At 46.0% G+C, this 22,401-nt stretch overlaps 1 protein-coding gene across 4 annotated transcripts in view; it reads left to right on the top strand.

The window, feature by feature from the left end:
- Positions 1-18,846, top strand: part of OLFML2B (olfactomedin like 2B) — a 42,715-nt gene extending 23,869 nt beyond the window's left edge. The window contains exons 5-8 of one of the 4 annotated variants that reach the window (XM_079136556.1): positions 4,060-4,291; positions 6,332-6,859; positions 17,022-17,198; positions 17,738-18,846. In XM_079136556.1, the coding sequence (XP_078992682.1) occupies positions 4,060-4,291; positions 6,332-6,859; positions 17,022-17,198; positions 17,738-18,339 (1,539 nt within the window). In that variant the 3' untranslated portion in view covers positions 18,340-18,846. Of the gene's footprint in view, positions 1-4,059; positions 4,292-6,331; positions 6,860-17,021; positions 17,203-17,737 lie in introns of all 4 variants that reach the window. The other 3 variants (XM_079136557.1, XM_079136558.1, XM_079136559.1) reach the window with 3 other exon arrangements.
- Positions 18,847-22,401: the final 3,555 nt, after the last annotated feature.

Raw genomic sequence — 22,401 nt, 5'->3', positions numbered from 1 at the left:
AGAAACTCATCATAGTGGTGACAAGCAGGCCTCAGTGGAGGGTTTAGGGACTCTTAGTCACATGTATTCTAGAAGCAGGACAGCAGGCAGATTAGGTCTTTGAGACAATAAACCCTGAAAAAGAATGATGCCTGCATCTTCCCAATATGTAACTCAAAATAAAAACAATACCAAACCATAGAATAATTATAAGGCAGGGCAATAAGTCTTGCTTTGCCCATGATGATTACTTTGGTGCTTTTTTTGAAATACTATATTCCTTCTGAAATTATTTTTATTCTCATTTTGGGGTGTCCCCAATGTGCTGACTACCAAGCATGTGTTTAGTCTGCTTGGTGGGTCACCCCTGAGTGGGCCTGAGCTTGTAACCAAAGAACCATGGGACTTTGGAACAAGAAGGGGAATTGAAGGCACCTGCTTATCACACGTGGAGCCTGTGTTCCTTATCCCAGTCTATCTGGCCTACCCAGCCACCAGCTGCCCAGTGGAGCCAGCTTTCCTGACCCTCTCTAGCTTCCAGTTTCCCAGTCTGCCAGGCTAGAAAATTTATCTGTTGTCTTGATGACACAGTTTGTGGTATGTTCAGGAACCCAGCTCTGATTTCCTGAGGGCAAACAGCAAACCAAATCAAACACACAACTCTTTTTCTCTTTGCTCAGCAAAGTCCTTTCCCTCCCTGAATTCCCATTCAGCACACTGCTGAAGTTAGCACAATCTACCCAGACCGGACTGGTGGGGTGGTGAGGGAAAGTGGTGAAGGAGGCCCAAAGGTAGGATCTTCCTTTCCCTTTGCAACCCTGTCTCTTTAGTGAACCCCATGCTGAAGACGGGGTGGATGGGCTTAGTTGTTTATTTTCAGGGTTCTTGCAGATGATGTCAGGGTTTTCTGGAATGGTGAGTGGTAATTTGTAGAAGGCCTCTCTCCAACCTGGCCCCTGCCTGGAAGGTTGGCAGGGGACTGGGGGACTGGAGTGGAGAGGGCAGAGTGGGAGTGGGAACATCAATGCCAGGAGTTGAAGTCATATAACAAGACTCTTGGATTAACAGAGAGGAAATCAAAGCTTGGTAGGGGTAGCTGCCGCCCAGTGCAGCCTGTCGCCAGTGAATCCAAGGAAATTATATGTTCTCTGGCAAAGGCTATCCATGGTCTTGCTCCATCTCCTTGGCTGGAACAAAAAAACTATAGTTCCCGCCCTTGCCTGGGAGCCTGGAACTAAAGACAGTTGCTACGGTTTGCCACGAAGAAATGACAGCCCCCTTTTGCAATGCAGAGGGAAACTGGGGCCCAGCAATTAGCTGCCTCTCTGTGTCTGAGTCAAGGGATGTGGCTGGGGCCTCTTGTCAGCCTCCCAGACAGCTCTTTCCACTGGGAAATGAGGGATCTCCCAAGTCTGCTGGGCAGTAGCCAGACCATGGCCCTGAGGTCACGGGGATGTAGGCGAGTTTTTGGATGGCAAACAAGTGGTCCTGTGGTCACAGCTGTGGGTAGTGTGGCTCAGTATGAGAAAGATTGCAGGCCCTGAAGCCCTGGGCCTCCTTCTTGGTCATGTGACTTGATAAGCACTGCCCTCCTTAGCCCCTTAATTGAATGACTTTCAATTAAACTGCTAAATGACTCTGAGTCTCTGTTCCCTCATCTGTAAAATGTGGATGGCAATAACTACTTTGTCCCATGATGTTGTAAGGGTTAGAAACAATGTAAAGGGTCATAGCCATAATAGGTGCTTACTAAAAATATCATTGTCAACAACCAGGTGTTCACCACACTTCTGACCAAGGTCACTTCATCAGCAAGAACAGGGACTTGAGGGAGGGGCAGGTAGCTGGAGTGGGGGCTGCCCAGGGGATGGTTGGCATGTGGGCCTGCTTCTTCTGGGAAGCTTTTTGGCCCCAGCCAGGGGAGGCTGGCAGAAAGGTGTCTCTTGCATTCCAGGAGTCTCTTGCCACTGGAGGGAGAGACACATGCGTGTTTGGGAACTGCCATATCTCTTGCACCATCTGGATAAACTCTTGTCACAGGAAAACAAGTACAGACTTGGGGGTGTGGTTGGGAATAAGGACTCCATGTTTCTCCAGGCAAAAATTTAAAGGTCAAAACAGACTGGTTTGCTTCCTCCTGTGCAAAGTAAAGAAATTGGCTGTGATGACTCAGTCCCTACAGTTTACATGGAGTGGTTGAGGCCCTATTTTGCCTCTGGGGCACTAGTCATCCAGGATATAGGTTTTATTTCTGCATGGGCTCTGCTATCAAGGCAGATTTCACCATGACCTAGAATTATAAGGTCTAGAGGAGCTCACCTGTCTCCTCTTGGTAGAAAGGGGGCAGTTTTGATGACTTAGTAGGAACCTACCTCTTCTTTATTCCCTATTTAGGTCCTTGTGACAAAAGAGGACCACATTCATCTCAGGTTTCCACATTCCCCTGATGGAGTCATGCCTCTCAGAAGCTGGAGCACCTGAAGGGTGGCCCTGACTTTGAGCCCATCCAGGTCACAAGCCTTGTACCCATTGTCCTTTACTTTTAAAAGTTGGTGACTTTACTCCTGTTAAGGGAGTATGACTGGACAGCTTAGTACAGGACTCAAGACCCTGACATACTGTGGGCACAAGAAGTCAGTCCTTGCCAGATGCAGTGGCTCACACCTGTAATCCTAGTGACTCAGGAGGCTGAAGCAGGAGGATCACAAGTTTGAGGCCTGCCTGGGCAGCTAAGCAAGACCCTGTCTCAAAATGAAAATTTTAAAAAGGCTGGGGGTGTGAATCAGGGGTAGAGCACTTGCCTAGAATGTGCAGGGCCCTAGGTTCTTGCTCTAATACTACAAAAAAAAAAAAAAAAAAGAAAACAAATCAAAACAATAGAGAGATTTGTTGTCGTTTCACACAGAAGAGCTCTGTAGGCAGGCAGTCCACAGCTGGTATGGTTAGCTCCAATACATAGTGATTTCCATCCTCCCAAATCCCATCATGATCACAAGATGGCTGCTCAGCTCCAGCCATCTTGTTCACATTTTAATCCAGGGAAATGAAGAAGAAAGCAAAAGATACCTCCCAGCTTAGTCAGCACCCGCTTTTAGAGAACTCTTCCGGAAGTTCCTCCAATCAACTTCTACCTATACCCCACAAGTGAAAATGTCCATGTCCACAACATTGGGTGTCTGTTAGGACTTGAATAATCAATTAGAAATCTCTGCCACAAGGAGAAAAGTGGGGGTTGGGGGAGGAAAGATGAGTTCTGCATGAGAAGGTCTGCGAGTATTTCCCTAGAGACCTTGGATTTTAGCTGTATCTTTAGAAATGGGCAGATTTTAGTAAGTGGCTATAGGTGGAGGGACATGGACAGGGGTTGGTAATGACTTTTTAGACAGGGAGTAAAAAATTAGTCTGAGCAAAGATCCAGCAGATCAGCTGAGCTCAGGAGTGAGCCAACTGACTGGGGTACCTGGAGCATGGGAATTGATGTAGTAGACAAGAGAAGAAGTCCAAGACTTTGGACTTTGGACTATGCATTAGGAAGGGTTTGAGGCTGGGGAGTGACATGTGTTGTAGGGTACCCATTCTGATAACCTTAAAAGCAATCAGGCTTCATCCTGTGACAGTGTGCCTGCTGATTCTCAGGTTTCATGTCCCATCTGGGCACCCTTTCCCTTACATTGGTCTCTTTGGAAGCAACTTAGAGCTCAGTCACCCAGCATCTTTAGACCACAGCTGAGTGTAGAACTGTGTTCTCTGGGCAGAGTAATGTTGAGCTCAGAGACGTCAATTCTGGAGCCAGGCTTCCTGGGTTCAAATTCAGGTTCCACTACTTACCTGTTGTGGAATCTTGGACAATTTTAATGACCTCTCTGTGCCTCTGTTTCTAATCTGTAAATGAGCATGACAAAAATGGGCCTACCTCACAGGGCTGATGAGAAGATTTAATTAGCTAACATTTTTAAACACATAAAGCACTTAAAACTGGACATGGCTCTTGGGAAGTCTTACTGTTATCTCTCTGGCTTTGTTCCCACCTAACCACTCTCTCTGATCAGTGACCTGACCTTCCCTTGTGTCCCCTCTGAGGAGCAGTATGAAGAGCGGTTTCTGCAGGAAGAAACTGTGTCCCAGCAGATCAACTCCATTGAGCTCCTGCAGACTCAACCCCTGGCCCCACCTGAGGTGGTGAAGCCTCAGCGACCCCTTCATAGGCAGGTCCATCTGAGGGGCCGGCCAGCCTCCAAGCCCACCGTCATCCGGGGCATCACCTATTATAAAGCCAAAGTCTCTGAGGAAGAAAATGACATTGAAGAGCAGCGTGAGTTGGGGCCAGCAGGGAGGGAGTTGCCATTTGGACCATGTGAGATGGACTTCCTGGGAGCCACACACACCTCCCACAGTTTGATGACTGCGGCGGCCCAATGCTGCAGGGTTACAAGTTATCCAGAATTGTGGTGCAATCCTTTATAACTTACCCAGTGACCTTGGGCAAGTTACTTAACTTCTCTGGGCTTGCAGAAGACCACATGGTAGAACATGACTGAGCTGGAAGGGACTTCAGTGCCCTCTGGCTCAGTCCTTCCTGTTTGCAAATGAGGGAATCAAAATTTTGGAGAAAGACTCCTATAAACCATATGGTAGGCTTCTATCACCTGTTTTTCCCTCCCTTCAGGGCCTTTGAGCTTGTTCTCTAAGCCTCCAGAACCTCCCCCTTTTGATCTCATTCTTTTTTTTTTTTTAAACAGTAAATAGATTATCCCTCTCCTCATCATTTTAATCTTGTTTCCTTAACACTTCCTTTCCCTGTATTCTTCCTTGTTTACTGCCTCCTCCTGTCCTTCTCCTGTCTTCTTTCTTTTCCTTGCTCAGAGTCCCCCAAAGACCTCTATTCTTTTCCTCTCCCCAAGTGAGTCCTTCCCCCATCTGGTCTATACAAAGACCTCCTGCCTGTTCTCCCTGCTTCTGCCTTTTCCTCCATCCAGTTTATTCTCAGTAGCTGGCAGTCCTTTGGCTCATTCTAAACTGTGTTGTCTTTTTATTGATGTTGGTGTTATTATTGATTTGGAGGTGTTCTTTACATATTCTGGATTCAAATTCCTTTTCATCATATGTTTTACAAATATTTGCTCCCTGCCTGACTTGCATTTTCAATTCCTCTTTCCTTTTCTTTTTCTTTCCCAGTGATGGAGATCAAACCCAGGGCATAATACCTGCAGGCAAGTGCTTGACCACTGACCCATGTCCCCATCCCTGTGTTTTTAGTTCCTTAATGATGCTTTTGAAGAGTACATGAAGTCCAATTTACTAATTATCTTTTTTGCAGTCTTTGCAGCCTCTCTAAGAAATTTTTGCCCTCCCATATATTGTTTCTGCTCAAAACCCTTCAGCCTCTTTTATTTCACTTACAGTGAAAACTGAAATTCAGGCTGGATGTGGCAGCATGTACCTATAATCCCAGCTGCTCTAAGACTAAGGCAGGAGGATTGCAAGTTAGAGACCAGTCTGGGCAACATCACAAGACCCTGTTTCAAAAGAGAAGATAAAAAGGACTGGTGATGTCATCAGTGGTAGAATACCCTTGAGTTCAATCCCTAGCACCAAAAATACCGTAACAAACTGAAGCACCGCTCAACCCCCAAGCCACAGGTGACCCACCTCCTGTTCTCTCTGACCTTGCTGTCCTGTTTCTCTCCCCTTCACACGTTCTGCCTCATTCTCTCTGGCCACCTTGCTGCTCCTCTACCTCAGCAGGCATGTGCTATCCTCAGGGCCTTTGCACTACTATTATTCCCCGCCCCGGAATCCTTGGCTTGGCTATCTCCTCTTTCTCCAGAATTTTGCTCATTCCTTCATCTTAGTGAGCCCTGTCAACCACTCTATTCATAACTGCAGATTTCCTTTCATTCCTAGTGTTCTTGAACCACCTCACCCTACTCCCCCTCATAGCACCTTTAAACTGTAATCTATCTGTTCAATGACTCTGTGAGTGAGCTCAAAGATCTTTGTCTTGCTCAGTGTTGTTGCATATGCTTCTTAAACACTTGTTAAATGAATGGACTGGATAAATAATGTCCTACTGGCCATTGGGGTTCATAGCCTATGACTCTGCCTCCACAAGGAGCCCCTGAGTTCTGGGTGGAGTCTAGCTGCAGTCTGTTCGGAAATACCCTCCAGGAAATACAGCATCCTTCTGTCTGTGTTCCTTATCACCTTCTTCTAAAATCCCAGCTAGCCTCCATCTCCAAACCAGGCCACCATGTAGAGGAAAGGAGTCTGTAATTCACCAGTCAGTTCCACTTGCTTTTGGCCAGGTTGTTTCTTGCCCCAGGGATCAAATTGACCTATGTTTGTTCTGCAGAAGATGAGCTTTTCAGTGGTGACAGTGGAGTGGATTTGCTGATTGAAGATCAGCTCCTGAGACACGACGACCTGCTGGCCAGTGCCACCCGGAGACCAGCAGCTACCAGTCATGGCCCTGTTGTAACAACTGACCCAAATAGCCAGACCACACCCCTGTCCTCAGCACTGCCGCAGGCCTCGACCTCAGCACCTGGCCTCACCGAGCCCACTCTCCAGGCCTTAGCTGAACAACTCTCAACAACTCTCCAGGCCACCTCAGTGTTTCCAGACCGCAGTGGGGAGCTACCTCCTACTCAGGTCCCACCCACCACTGTGGCCCACACAGCCACCCAGCAGCCTCCAGTCTCAGCTTCTCTGGCATTGGCTCCAGGAGACACATTTGTGGAAGGGACACAAATAGTCCCATTGCCTCCCACTACAGTCAGGACAAATTCCCTGGGAAAAGATGTAACTGCTGGGCAGGGTGCAACCCTTGCTAGCCCCACCCTGAGCCCTGAAGAAGAAGATGACATCCGGAATGTCATAGGTGAGTTTGTCCTATCTGACCTTGGTCTCCTGGACAGCTCAGGTAAAAGATTGACCATGGAAACAGGTTGAAATAAAAGTAAAAAGACAGAGGGTCAAAGATCTTCATAAAGAAAGGCAAGTGAAGTGCTGGGGGTGTAGAGCTCAGTGGTAAAGCACCCTGAGATCAATCCCTAGTACTCACAAAAACAAACAAACCAGATCCCCAGTCCTACAAAAGGCAAGTGGAATTATGTCTTATATCAATAATTAATTTTAACAACTAGGGTTTATGACAAGACCAGGAATCTCCTTTCATGTATGTATATATATATATATATATCTTAATTAATAGAGCCAAGATCTTGTCATTATTAGTCAGTTCTGTAGACATTTATCAAATAGACTCTGTGATGGGTATTAAGGTAACTGACAATTACTGAGTAAAGTTTTCTACAGTAATTTTACTTTATTTTATTTATTTGGTACTGGAGATAAACTCAGGGACTCTCTATAGCTGAGCTATATCCCCAGTCCTTTTTATTGTTTATTTTGGAAGGGGGTCTCCCTAAGTTGTCCAGGCTGGCCTTGAATTTGTGATCTTCCTTTCCTTAGCCTCCCGAGTCATTGGGATTATAGTGCACAACCACACCTGGTGTCTATAATAATGTTATCAGACCTCATTATGAAATAGCAAAGGATTCTTAATGGGGGAAGGTTCAAGAATCACAGCAGAGTGGGAGCAGAATAATGAGTACAGTGGGCCCTAGTACAAAATCCCATGCACCCTATCCCTGAAGAACAATGGAAACATTGTGGTATCTAATACTATGACAGCAGAATGAAGAAACATAAAAATGAAACAGGGGACACTATATTGGTCTGGCTGCTAGGAAGATTGGGGAATGTTTTTAAAGGAGGTATTATGTGAACTGGGTTTAGAAGGGTGAGTAGGAGCTTTTTATGCAAAACAGGGAAGTCTCCTAACCATTAAGTCTAAAGGAGCAAGGTATGTTGTAGAAGCATGGAAGTTTCATGGCTACAAGACAACTATGAAAACAGTGAACAGGAGAGTGGGGTAGAGGAAGGAAAGTGGAAGCAGTAACACATATGTCTTCCCCAAAGAACTAAACCAACCATTTATTAAGTCACCACTGAGAATCACTAAAAACTGCTATTGAATAATAATGTTGTCAGAATACTTGTGGAGCAGCGTACAGTGGTGCACATCTATAATCCCAATGCCTCAAGTGGTTAAGGTAGGAAGATCGCAAGTTCAAGGCCAATCTGGGCAACTTAGTAAGACCCTGTCTCAGTTTAAGAATATATAAGAACTGGGGATTAAGCTCAGTGGCAGAGCTCTTGCCTACCATGAGTAAGGCCCTGGATTCACTCTGGGTTCAATTCCCAATGTCATACATTCAACAAAAAAAAAAAAAAAAAAAAAAAAATAAAAAAAAATAATAAAATTGTTGGAAACATACTTGCTTTGACAGAGGACACAGTTTGCCTTATACATATCTTTCATATCTTTTCCTTCTCTCCAATTTCCATTTCCTTGGAAGCCTTGTTCCCAATCCCTCTTCAGAATGAGGTGCCAGCTCCTGCCAGACCCAAGGTAGTGGAAGGAGCACCCACCTGGAGACACACCCCTGGGGATAGCCTGGTCCCTGCCATTGTGTGACCCTGGCTAAATCCCTGCCTTTTTTCAGGACCATTTCTTTCATCATTATCCTGGTTTTCTGTAGAAGTTTACCACACCATTGATATAGCAAGGAATTCTTAGTGGGTAAAAATCCCATAGTAATGGCAGAATGGGAGCAAGGTCACAGCCAGTTAGAATGAACCTCAGGGCAAAACCTCATAAATGCTGGTCTGGAGAACACCGAGGAAGAAAGCAGTCCTGGTTCACAGAGATTGGGGTGGGAGCAGGAGAGAGTGTTTTTTGTTACCTTTTCCGTCCATGGTAGGAGCAGCTAACCAGAGCAGAAGGCCAATTCCCCACTGTATGGATTATCAAGTTTCTCTTGCTCTGGGTGCTGCCTAATTTCTGCAGAATGCCTTGGTGTCTAAACAGAAGCTCCCACTGCTGTACTGGCTCTAGGCAGCCTGGATTTCAAGCTCTTGGAACCACAGTTCCTTAGTCTAGTACTCTACCCCAACCCTGCCATGGAGTGAGCTCTCCTGGGCCCCCATACCTCTACTCTTTAGCTTCCTGTCACCCTTGTGTAGGAGGGCAGTTCCTGCTGATATTTAGAAATCTGCCCTCACAGCCCCTCCACAGGTAGACTGAACACTCATGGGATGGACAGGCTACAGGTGGGGCCCACACCTATGTTCTCAGGCAATGGATTTGAGCCTGGGAGCTTCTTCCCTTGCACTAGCCAGGAGAGCCTTTCCCCACTATCTCAATAACCCACCTCCATCCTGGCTTCTGGCACCCCTTCTCCCCATCTGCTTATCTGGGTTTTGTCACCTGTGGGCTTTTCTGGTGTAACTTCTGACTTGTACCCTACCGGACTTCTTAAGACTCTGCCCCTCCAGTAGCCTGAAGGGAATGCCGATGCCCAGACAGAAACCCTTGTTCCAGCAGCTGTTTAGCTGGGAGCTGGGGACTAAGCACACATTTTCTGTTGTTTGATATTCTCTTTTAACTAGAATAAGTGTCAGGCAGAGAGGATTTTAGGCTCACTTAAAGACTAACCAGCAGGGTTTCTCAGAAGAGCTGGGGTTTTTGCCTCTGTGTTTACTCAGAAAAAAAAAATCCTGGACATGGCCAGGCATGGTGATGTGCCTGTATTTCCAGTGACTTGAGAGGCTGAAGCAGAAGGATCACAAGTTTGAGGCCGACTTGGGAAACTTAGTGATATTCTATCTTAAAATTAAAAAATAAGAAGGTCTGGGTATGTATCTCAGTGGTAGGGCACTACCTACTAAACACTAGGGTACTCTAGTACCACAAAATAAATAGATACATAGATAGATAGATGATAGAGATATATGTATATATATCAAATTATATATATATTATATATAATACACACACAGATATCATTTGGCTGAAACATACATAAGCCACTGACTTCTTGCTGGGGGAAGGCTGTTTGATGGCAATTTTGATTTTTGGGCTGCTTAAGAAGTGGTTTTAAACAAGGCTGCCTTTAAAAAAAGGAACATCTTATCCCAGGGTTTCCAAACCTGATTTTGTGATGTTGTAAAATGCCTGTAATTATCCTCAGAGGAATTGTAAGATTTTAGAAGAATGTCAAGCATAAGGAAATTAGAAATTATTCTTGGTTGTGCAAATAAGCATTTGGTGGTTGCATGGCTCAAGGACAGACAGAAGAAAGATGCTGTCAGAGACAGGAGCCAGGGCTCTGGGAAGGAGTAAGGGCCATGGAAGTGGCTCCCCTGCTTACAGCCTGTCTTGGAGTGGACTGTTTCAGTGGCTACAGAGGAATAGAACAGTTGAGCAGTGTGGCCACAGCTTTGCACATCTTAGACTTCATCAAGGACAATTCCTGATATGTTTTTTTAGAAGGAGTTGGACTGGATGGGCAGGGGTGGGGGCGGAGGAGTGGGAAGGAGCAGACAAAGAGGACAGTCATCTTAGGACAATACAGGCAAGGGCCTGTCTCATATTGGATCTAGGAAAAATCATGATCTGTAAAGAATGTCTCCCCCACAAAGCACACATCCTTAACAATTCCCAAGTGTTGGCCGGCCTCTCTGGCTGCAGCATGAAATGACCAGGCCTGCTGGCCTCAGGTCAGGGAAGCTGCTCTGTGGCAGCTGTAGAGGGGGATGCTGATGTGGACTAGGGAAGTGCTTTCCAGAGCCTCCAACTGTGGAGTCTGCCCAAACTCTTTCCTAATCAGTGTCTTTAATTCCTCAACAGGCAGGTCCCTTCTGAATCCACAAGCACACTGGAGACTCCCTAGTCCCACCCCTCAAACTTCTGGAAACTTCAGTCATTTAGAACGTGGGGCCTACTGACTCTAGAAGTAAGACTAGAGCCAGCCATGGTGGTGCATGCCTATAATTCCAGCAACTTGGTAGGTAGAGGCAGGAGGATTACAAATTCCAATCCAGCCTCAGCAACTTAGTGAGACCCTGTCTCAAAAAAAAATAAATAAATAAAAAGGCTTGGGATGTAGCTCAGTGGTGGAGCACCCCGCGTTCAATTCCCAGTACCTCAAAAAAAAAAGAAAGTGGAATAATTCTTTATAAACGAATATGGACCAAAGTCTAGGCCTCTGGACCAGGATAAGGAGTCCATGGGTAATGTATTCTGCATGTGCCTATGCTAGGCTGGAAAGATCCAGAGGGAGTGAGACAAGATCCCTTCCATAGAGGGGCTAACTGTGTGGGAAAGGCCACAGGTGGCTAAAGAGGCAGAACTCATAGGATACGTGGCAAGTGTCCAATGCATGCAGTTCTGCTGTGAGGCTCCCTCTCCAAGGGTGGCCATACACTTACATGGTTCACAGAACAGAAGAACCTTGGGGCAGAGGTAAAGTCGGAGTCAGGGTTCACAGGGCAGAGTGAAAGCAGCCCAGGTGTATGCACATAGACTGGGATGACAGGGAGAATGGTGGGATTCCTGGATAGGGAACCAGGGCTGGAGGATGAAGGGCATGAGAAGTTAGTTAGGACTTAATTCTAAAAGTGATAGGGAGGGGTCTGAGCATGGAAACCACATGCAGATTTGATCAGTTGGAATAATGAGCACTGTGTGTCGGGTTACCAAGAAACATTCTGCCCCAGAGTTGCACCCAGACTTTTGTATGGACCAACATAGAAACATGAGCTGGCACAGTGGTACATACCTGTAATCCAAACTACTCAGGTTGCTGAGGCAGAAGGATCTCAAATTTGAGGCCAATTTCAGCAACTTAGTGAGACCCTGGTAATCTGAGGACCAAATTTCCCCATAATGTATTTTTACCTTCTTTAGTTTGAATGTCTTTAGGACAGCTGCTCCTCCAGTTCTCCATTCTCCATTGCTGCAAGTGGTTTCACACTCAGCTAATTGGTTCATATGTGCCTGGACCCTGGAGGCATTTGAGTTTGAGATCTCTGAATAGAAGCAGATGGCAAGAAGTAAGAATGGTGATGCCGGAGGGGCTGATAATGCTAGGTAGGGACTTTGGACGTCACAGGGTGGTTGGAGATGGTGAGTTATTAAGGGTTTAAGCAGATGTCCATCAGAACAGCAGCTCAGGGATTATGGGTAGAATGGGTCAGAAGAAGGCAGAGACAAGCCAGAGACAACTAATATAATTGGAGTGAGTCAGGCCAGAGTCAGCAAGGCCCCAACTAAATCCCACAGGTGGAGGGGAAAGGACAAAAAGTGAAGAGGAGAGATAGAAAGGATACCACTCATTGACCACAAGGAATGTGGGTGGAGAAGAAGGGGACATCAGAATGATCTACATTTCTGGCGTGGTTAGTGGGTAGCATACTGTGCCTTTCGAGGGTAGGACACACAGGTAGGGCAGGCTATGAACTGAAGCAAACTGATTCCCTTTGTAATGCATTAAGTCTGAAGAACCAAGAGGACAACTGGGGAAAACAGAGTAGACCATTGGATGTCTGATGCTCAGAAACAAGACCTGGACTGAGAGTCATCCATAAGAGCTGAGCTTGGCCAATGAGTGCACAGGGCTGAGAGGAGAGGAGGCAAACAGTGGAACTTAGAACTTGAAGGAATAACATCTGGAAAGTGGGCAGAGCCAGCCCAAGAACTGGAGATGGCATGGCTAGGGAAGTGGGTAGGGACCAGCAAAGAGTGGGGTGTGGAAGACCAAAGGGGGACTTGGACTGGGTAGAGGGACTGGGGACAGCACACAGTTTCTGACCCAAAGAGAGGCTTGACTAGAACCAGAGGACTAGAGAGCTTCCCTGAGGGACAGTGGTAAGTGTATAGGCAGCAGTCTGATTGGGCTGAGGAGCACGCAGTTATTAAGGGTGACAAGAGGAACACCCTGCAGAGAGGCTGGCCGGAGGAGCTCACAGCTGGGGGCAGGGAGGGGAGGGAGACATCTCGTTAGCTGATGTACTTTTTTTAGGATGCTGAGATTCAGGTGGGTTTGTATGCTGAAGGGAAGCGTTCCTGCATCTCAGACCCTGGTAACCTTTGAAGTAGGGCCAGCTGCTTTACAGGACTATTGATGTATAGGTGAGTTAATACACAGAAAGTGCTTGGTCAATGTTAGCCATCACTGTTACCATCATCCTTGGCAGCCCTGCTCTGGGGAAACCTAAGATGAGTCACAAGACAGCACCATCCTTTCTCTGAAATTCCTTTGAACTGCCTCCCGTCTTTCTGACATTAACCTTGAAGAGGCGTCAACACACAGTTGTCTTCTCTCCAAGGCTGACAGTCTCTTGCCAAATGTTGGAGCTTCTGCACAGCCCCAGCCTTTCAGAGTATGGTGATGTGTCTGGGCCTCATGGTTCACTGACCTCCTCCCTGGATTCTGTCTTCAAATGCTCTGAAACCCCATCAGTCCTGTCATTCCTGCCTGGGCTTATGCACCCCATGTTTGCTGTTGTTCACAGCATGTGGAACTATGTCCTGTGATCCTAGGTATTAAGACTGTGAGATTGCAAACTGGGACCCTCCTCTTCCTTCAGAAATCAGGTTGCCTCCCGGAACCCCAGAAGTTGACTCCATTTGTATTAGTCTCCTATGCCTCTGAATCATAATAAGTTTAGTGACTAAAAACAACAGAAATTTGTTTTTTAACAGATCTGGAGTCCTGAAGTCCAAAATTAGTTGTACAGAGCTAAAATCCTGGTGTCAAAGGGCTGTTTCCTTTCAGAGGCTCCAGGGGAGAATCCATTCCTTGTCCTTTCCAGCTTCTGATGACTGCCAGCCATCCTTGGCTTGTAGCACAAAATTCCAATCTTTGCTTCCAGTTTTCACATTGACCTCTCCCTTTTTGTTATCAAATCTCCCTGTGACTCTGTTATAAGGATCCTTATAGGAAAGGATTTTAGGAAACACCTAGATATCCAAAGCTAATCTCTTCAAGATTCATAATTTAGTCCACATCTATAAAGTCCCTTTTGCCATCTAAGGTCACATTCACAGGTTCTAGGGATTACAGCCTGGATATCTTGGGGACATCACTCAGCCTACCATAGCATTATCAGGGCAGATTCTCTAGGCACTCTGGTGAAGTAGGCAGGGCACATATTATACCTGTTTTACTGCTGAGAAAGTCAAAACTCTGTAATGTTATGGAGGCAGCATCAACTATGGAGTCAGTGGCAGGACTAAGACAAAAGCCAGGCCATTGACTCCAAGCCTGGGCACTTTAATAGTTCCATATGAGCCCCTACCATTGAGAATCTTGGTGCTAGCCAGCTGTCATGGTCACACCTATAATCCCAGTGATCAGGAGGATAACAAGTTTGGGGTCAGCCTGGGCAACTTAGAGAAACTCTGTCTCGAAATAAAAAATAACAAGGGCTGGAGATGTAACTCAGTAAAACATTCCTGGGTTCAATCCCAAGGAACCTCTCTCCCCGCTGCCAAGAGAGAGAGAGAGAGAGAGAGAGAGAGAGAGAGACTTCATACTGTGACAGGATCCTGTAGTGATTTGAGGGTCTGCCCAGGATAGTTCAGGACATTAAAAAAAAAAAAAAAAAAAAAAAAAAAAAAAAAAGTCCAGACTTTTGGAGCCCATTTATATTCTCTTTGTCTGGACAGAGAGGTGGCATGGCTTTGGTAGCCCCAACAGAAATATCTCACCTCACACAGCTATTCATGGGGCTTTGGGGCATGGCTGGCAGGCACCTTAGAGACATCAAATCAGTGTCTTTACTGAACTTTGCCAAGGAAGGGGCATATGAAATTGCCTTCCCTGTCAATGGCATGCAAGGGCTTACCTCAATGCAGGGAGCATGGCTTTTCCACTGGAAGCCAGGGCCTCACTTAGTGCCAGAGAATGAGGTATTTTCCATCAGGCTTCACTGGCAGGGCTCAGCTAGAGACTTCTGTTTTATTGTCTTGAACAGATGATCTCAGTTGTGGGGGGATAAAGCACTGGCGGGTAAGTTCTGTTGTTCGTCATACAGTCTGAATCTCTCCTCTCTCTGTCAGAGTAGGACTCAATAAACCCCACTAAGCTGCTAAACTCTGCCAAGTGCACCCAACTCTGGGGCCTGCCTGGAAAACAATGTTTATTTCATTTCTAACCCCTGGCTGCCCTAGACCCCGGGCCAAGGGCACAGCTGCCTGCCCCATCCTGCCAGCTATATGCCTTGGGCTCTTTCCTCAGATCACTTCTGGGAAACAGAATGGATGAACAGATTGGAAAAATTTGGAAATGGGGTGACTTGGAATCTAGAGAATCCTGAACTCAAACTGTAGGCTTGTGGTACTTTTATCCCAGGTGAGTGTCAAGAACTGATTATTTGTTGAGTGCAGTGAGCACACGTATAATCCCGGTGACTTCAGAGGCTGAGGCAGTTGGATTGTAAGTTGGAGGCCAGTCTAGACAACTTAGTGAGACTCTGTCTTAAAATAAAAAATAGAAAGGTCTGGGGATGTAGTTTAGTGGTGCAGCATTTGTCTAGCATGTAGGAAGCCCTAGGTTTAATCCCTAACACTGCCAAATAAATAAATTAGTAAAAGAACCAATTATTCCTATCACTGCTGTTCTTCTGGTCTGCCAGTATTGATGGTTCATACTCTTGCTGGTTCCCACTGTCAGGAGAGGCTAAGGAAGTTGTGAGCATTAATCGGGTTCTCCTGTTACCCCTCTTGCTAACTCCTCCATTGCTCACTTGTATGGGGATGGAAAGATCAATAATATGCCCTTAGTCTCATGTGAGACTTCAGTTTCATTCAAAGACATGTTAAATACTAGTATTACATATTAAGCATTTCAGTCTTTCAACTTGGTCTGGAACCCAGTATAGTTTTAGTGACATTTTAGTTTCTCCTGAGTACTAAGCCACTCCAAAGAGTTATTCAGAAGGGTATTGCTGAATTCTTGTTTCATTGAGGCAGACTTGAACTCTGTGTGTGTGTGTGTGTGTGTGTGTGTGTGTGTGTGTGAGAGAGAGAGAGAGAGAGAGAAAGAAAGGAGAGATGCTGGGGATTGAACCCAGGGCCTCATGCATGCTAGGGAATCCCTTACCATTAAGCTCCATCCCCATCCCTCAGACCTGAACTTGGAAGGAAGTTCCTACATCCAGAGTAAGCGCTTTATGTGGGGACTTGGTGCCCTTCACCTCCAATTCCCAAGTAAGGGGCCCTGGTACCCTGCTGCCAGTAGTGACAGACCATCAATTGGGGATAATGCTCTAGGACCTGGTGGGTGAACCTCAGGGATGTGAATACCCACTGCTTAGTAAGGACTGGTCCCAGGCAGTTCAGCAACTTGAAGAGCTCAGTGTTCCTGGTTACGCCCAGCAGAGTCCTCTCCTCTTCTCATATTTCTCATGCTACTGTGGTGCACTCACCCAAGTATCAGCCCATCTGCTGGTGTCTGCGAAGTGCTAGATGCTGTGTGTTCTGGATACCAAGAATACAAAGAGGAAAGACCATACCTCCTGCTCCATTCGTACTTACATTCTCATTGGAGTAGGTGTCATGGGAGGAGAGAGATGCACAGACATTGTGGAGATCAAGATGACACATCCTGTCAGAAAGGTGCATTCATGCTGGATATGGTGGTATATTCCTGTAATTCCAGTGACTCAGGAGGCTGAGGTCAAAATAAAAAATAAAAAGGGCTGGAGATGTAGGTCAGTGGTAGAGCACCCCTGGGTTCAATCCCCTGTACCACAGAGAAAGATACATTCATGGTGCAATGGGAGCAGAATGGAACAGAAGAATAGAATGACTTTCCAGAGGAGGATGTAGAGCCAGAAATGGATTTTGGATCTTAGGTCCTTGAGGACCAAAAGTGAGAGAATAATAGGAGCAAAGAATGATGGCATGGTAGTGGCTCAGGATGGGGGCAGTGGATAGCTTTGTAGGAGAGTGTAGAAAAAATAAGGGGAATAGCAGCAGATGATGCCAGAAAGATGTCTAGGGTCAGGTTATACAGGACTGTTAAAGGCTGCCAAGGAATTCAGATCTAGGTGGAGGAGCCAGTAAAGACTTAAGGGGGGCTATTATTAGATGGTCCCAACACCTCCATCATCCACCTCTTCTCCACCAGGAAGGTGCAAAGACACCCTGTCCACAATCACAGGGCCAACCACTCAGAACACATATGGACGGAATGAAGGAGCTTGGATGAAGGACCCCTTAGCCAAGGACGAGCGAATTTACGTAACCAACTATTACTACGGCAATACCCTGGTAGAATTCCGGAACTTGGAAAACTTCAAACAAGGTATATGTTATGGGTCCAACTCAGGTACCTCTTCCCTGCCCCACTGTCCTCTATTTTAATCACAGCCAGGCCTCTTTGAGTGAGAAGAGTGACATCTTCTGATGGTGAAAGGGCCTGTCCTAGGAGGGTGGTCTTCCTTCCACAGTCTAACACACTATGCTCTTTCTCTCTCTCAACTCAGCCTTTCCTTCCTAGCTTCTGGGACACAGGATGACCTTGAGTATAGTACAGAAAACAGTAGTGAAATATTCTCCCTTTCCCATTGTCCTTGAGAGTTTACAAATCACACTCAGATATATTAGCACCCTAGACTCTTGATATACTCAGTGAGGCAAGTGGAATTTGCTCTTTCCATATGACAGATGAGGATGCTGATGTACAGAATATTTAAGCAATTTGCTGTACAGTACTAGAAAGGGGCAGAGCCAAGACACAGATCCAGTTCTGCAGACCCCTAGTTGGTAACTTGTCCCATCATAGAGATTGACCTGTCCCTCTATAACACCTCCTTGAAGCTTCCACCTTCTTGCCACCCACAGGTCGCTGGAGCAATTCCTACAAGCTCCCATACAGCTGGATTGGCACAGGCCACGTGGTGTACAATGGCGCCTTCTACTACAACCGGGCCTTCACCCGCAACATCATCAAGTACGACCTGAAACAGCGCTATGTAGCTGCCTGGGCCATGCTCCATGATGTTGCCTATGAGGAGGCCACCCCCTGGCGGTGGCAGGGCCACTCAGATGTGGACTTTGCTGTGGATGAGAATGGCCTATGGCTCATCTACCCAGCCCTGGATGATGAGGGTTTCAGCCAGGAGGTCATTGTCCTGAGCAAGCTCAATGCCATGGACCTGAGCACACAAAAGGAGACCACATGGCGCACAGGGCTCCGGAGAAATTTCTATGGCAACTGCTTTGTCATCTGTGGGGTGCTGTACGCTGTGGATAGCTATAACCAGCGGAATGCCAATATCTCCTATGCCTTTGACACCCACACCAACACACAGATTGTCCCCAGGCTGCTGTTTGAGAATGAGTACTCCTATACTACCCAGATAGACTACAACCCCAAGGATCGCCTCCTCTATGCCTGGGACAATGGCCACCAGGTCACCTACCATGTCATCTTTGCCTACTGACACCCTCGTCCCTGCAAAAAGAAGCACAGAGGGGCCATTTGCACCTTGTGTATGTGTGTGTGTGTGTGTGTGTGTGTGTGTGTGTGTGTATGAGCTTGTAGATGGGTGTTGTTTAAAAATATATATTATTTTGTATAATATTACAAATGTAAAATGACAATTTGGGTCTATTTTTTTTATATGGATTGTAGATCGATCCATACATATATGTGCTGGTCTCATCTTCTACAGTTTATATTTTTGTGCAAATGAACTTCTCCTTTTGACCAGTAACCACCTTCCTTCATGCCCTCCACCCCTCCGGCTCTCAGAACCCCAAAATCAAAAGGTTTCTTAGTTTGGGTCTTGTGAACAGACAGATTACCAGGAGTGGGAATGAAGGAGGCAAAAAAGAAGTGCTCAGTGGTGGGAAAAAAGTTTTATGTATTGGAGAAGTTTTAAAAACCCAGAAAAATGCTTTTTTTTTTTTTTTTTTTTTTTTTAATAAAGAAGAATTTTAAAATCCTCCTCCAGTGCGTTTTTGTTTAGGAGGAATGTTTCTGGTCAGGTATTGGATCCCTCTCCCAGGAGGAGGTGCTATCTGGTGTAATTCACAAATGTTCTCTTGCTGAATGGTCTGTGTCCAAGTTCAGGTCCAAGGGACTCTCTCTCCCCTCCTGAGGGGGTTTTTTTCTCATGGGTGGATTTGGAATGAACTGACCCTTGTGTTTTTTTCAATTTTTCAACACTGATTCCTTCATTTCTCTTCTAGTCACACCAACTTTTTTGCTCTTACTGTACTGCCTTTTTTTTCCCTGATCATTTTCCCCAAGATGTAGGAACCTATTTATTCCTTAGTCCTTTTGCACATTGCCTGGTGTTAGGGCACTGTTGAAAATGTAAAGCTGAGTGTGATGTCCCTGCCGTACCTTAAGAAGCTTTCAGTCTATCAGTCTCTCTCTGTCTCCATAATTCTGCCCTCTGCCTCATACCAAACATTCTATTAACCAGAATTTTCCTTTTCACCTTCCCACCCCGGAAAGGGACCCAGTTTTGAAACAAGATCCCTGAGCAGAAGGGAAGAATCACAGCCCCTTCCGGTGCAAGACTAAGTAAGCTCTGTGTAGCACTGGAAGTGGGCTTTTCTTCCCCAGTACATGCAGCAGGAGAAAAACACCTGAAGATGCTTTAATAAGCATGGTCTGAGGGGTGTGGGGAGGAAGACAGCCTGGGGATGAGGCGGGGAGATAAGCACATCACTGCGGCTTCCCTAACTTTAGGGAGCAGCTGCCATCTACTTATCCTTCGCAGACCTCAGACCCTCTCCCCTCCACCTGCCTGTCAATCACTGTGCTGCTCATGTCTTGCCAAAGGGTAGATGGCTTCCCATCTAACCCTTCTATCCCCACCCCATCAGCTTTCTGTACTTAAACATTTTCAAATAATAAATATGCAAATGACTATACTTTGTCTCGGGGCTGTTTGGGTCAAATTTGCCTGTGCAAATGCAAGCAGTGGTCTGGTTTGGTGGCAAAAAAAGGGTTAGAGGGAGGGGAATGATAGTTTCATGGTTCAGGAAGGATTTGGTGGGTACTGGGGTAGTGGAGCAGCCCATGTCCAGAAGCCTTACCCTCCTGAAACCCTGGCCTTTTTGTTGGGATCTCGGTTGGAAACTATAGCAGAGACCCAAGCCGCAGGCTTGCAGTGCTGCTCAGGGGAGTGGATGTGGCTCCCTGGAGAGTTGCTGTTGTGGAAAGAAAATTACATCTAATGGAGATGTTATCTACACCTACCTACTTAGCATATATCTAAGATGATATATTTGTACTTGCCAAACTCCCAGACCTGAACTTGTCCTACTATCCACTCCTCCTAGGAACCTCATTGCCTGGTTGCCCAGAGGCCACCCAGCAAATTTACCTTTTACCAACTATGTCTGACCTCCAGTTTAGGTGGTTCATACAGTGCCAGGGCCTCTGATCTGCCCATTCTTTGGGTTTCTGAATTAACCCTCAGTCAAGCAGGACTGGCCTATACTGTCCAGAGCAGCCTCAGACTTCAGAGTTCCAGGGCAAGTGGCCTTCAAGGATTGGCCTTAGAAGCAAACAATCAGAGTCAAGCAAGAGGTCAAGGGCTTAGTGAGGGCACAGCTAACATGTAAAATAGTTGGGAGGCCCTGAGTGGCAAGGCAGGGATGTAGGACCCTGGGACATGTCATCACCCTGGAAAACTAGGACCAGACTGAGAAGCCTCAAGTGGGAAGGAGTAGTGTAGGGACCAGGCAGGCCTACCCCCCAAAGCCAAAGGGAGTCAAAATTAGTCTGTTGACTACCATGGCCATGATCTTCTGGCCTAGGTCAGAGGCCTTAATAGTCACCCCTTTAGTGAGTGCCATCAGGCACTCCTGGAAACTCCTATGGTCACTCTTATTGTGGCTCCAGAGTCTCCTCCAACCCTCTTTGTAGGGGGTCCTCGTTTCCTGACCCTCCAGTTAAGAAGTCATATCAAAGAACATCTATTGTTTGGCGATCAAGGGAGTCCTGAGAAACAGCCCTCTGGGGGAAGCTGACCCAGCTTTACTGGGTGAAAATTGTCTACAGACCAAACCACCCACTTAAGATAGGTATGAAGCTTCTGGGTGCCAACCACAGGCTAGAGAGAGAAAGCAGAGGGAGTATTATGGTTTGGATATGAGGTGTCCCCAAAAACCTCCTGTGTTAATGCAGGAATGTTCTGAGATTGGCTTGGGTGAGTGATAACATAATTAGTGAATTGATTCATTTGATGGATTGATGATTTGAATGGACTAACTTGGTGGGTCATGGAGGGCATGTTCTCTCTCTCTCTCTCTCTTTTTTTTTTTCCTTCTCCTCCTCCTCCTCCTCCTCCTCCTTCTTCTTCTTCTTCTCCTCCTCCTCCTCCTCCTTCTTCTTCTTCTTCTTCTTCCCACCATTAAGAACTGAGCAGTTTTTTTTTTTTTTTTTTTCACATAAGGGAGTTTATTAAGCAAACAGAGTGTCTCCCTGCAGGTAAGAGAGAAAATGAGAGGAAAAGAGAAAGGAAAGAGAAAGGATGCACGCTAGAGAGAGTGGAAAGCAAGGAGGAGAAAGAAAGTGAGTCAGGGGGAGAGAAAGGCAAGAGAAGAACCGAGCAGTTTTATTTTATTTTTTTTTATTTATTATTATTTTTTTTAACAAACTTTCCCTCTTCCAGATTGTTCTTGTCAGGTATTTTGGTCATAGCAATAAAAAGCTGTGACCAAGGCCTGAAGCTGGGTGGTCTGAAAGTCTTCCCTGAGCAAATCCAGGGCTTATCCAAGCAGTTTTCTCACCTTGAACTAAACTTTGAAAACATCAAGACTTAGGGAATGAGTTTCAGAAGACAAGCATCCTGTGCGTGCTACTGCATGCAGCAGGCCTGAGGCACAGTCCCTCCCTCCACAACTCTGTCCTCATCTCTGAAATGAGGGGGTATTATCCAACTCTCAGATTGCTGACTGAGACTTCTTCAACTTTGTAACCCCCTATGTAACCTAGGCCATTTTAATTGCCTAACACAATGGAAAAGTATACTAATAAAGTACTCCCAACAGTATAATTTCAATAGATGAGGAAATATTATAAACAATTAATCTTTCCCTTCTTCTTCTGGTACTAGGTGTTAAACCTTGTGCATATTGAACCTCTATCACTGAGTCTTAACCTTTTTTGAAAATTTTGAGACAAGGTCTCATGTAGTTGCCCACATTGGCCTCAAATATGCCATCCTCCTGCCTCAGCCTCCTGCGTAGCTGGGATTACAGGTGTGTGCCACAGCACCCTATAGTCCATTTGTTTTTACATTTATTTATTCATTTAACAATATTCATGGAATCCCTACTGGGAATACTGAGTGAAAAGACAAAGTCCTTGACTTCATGAACTTTTACTCTAGAGAGAGAGAGAGAGAAAAGAAATACATTATGTGTGACATGATAGCAGTAACATGAAGCAGAGAAAGAACAAGAGAGATGGAAAGGGAGTGTGCTATTGATTTAGGTCAAAGAAAGACTGTGTGACAAAAGATTTGGAGGCAGAAGCAGAG

This window comes from Sciurus vulgaris, assembly GCF_902686455.1.
Source record: "Sciurus vulgaris genome assembly, chromosome: 1".
In the NCBI taxonomy this organism is placed as follows: Eukaryota; Metazoa; Chordata; class Mammalia; order Rodentia; family Sciuridae; genus Sciurus; species Sciurus vulgaris.
Note: the sequence above shows the minus strand (reverse complement) of the source record. Positions and strands in the feature narration are given on the sequence as shown.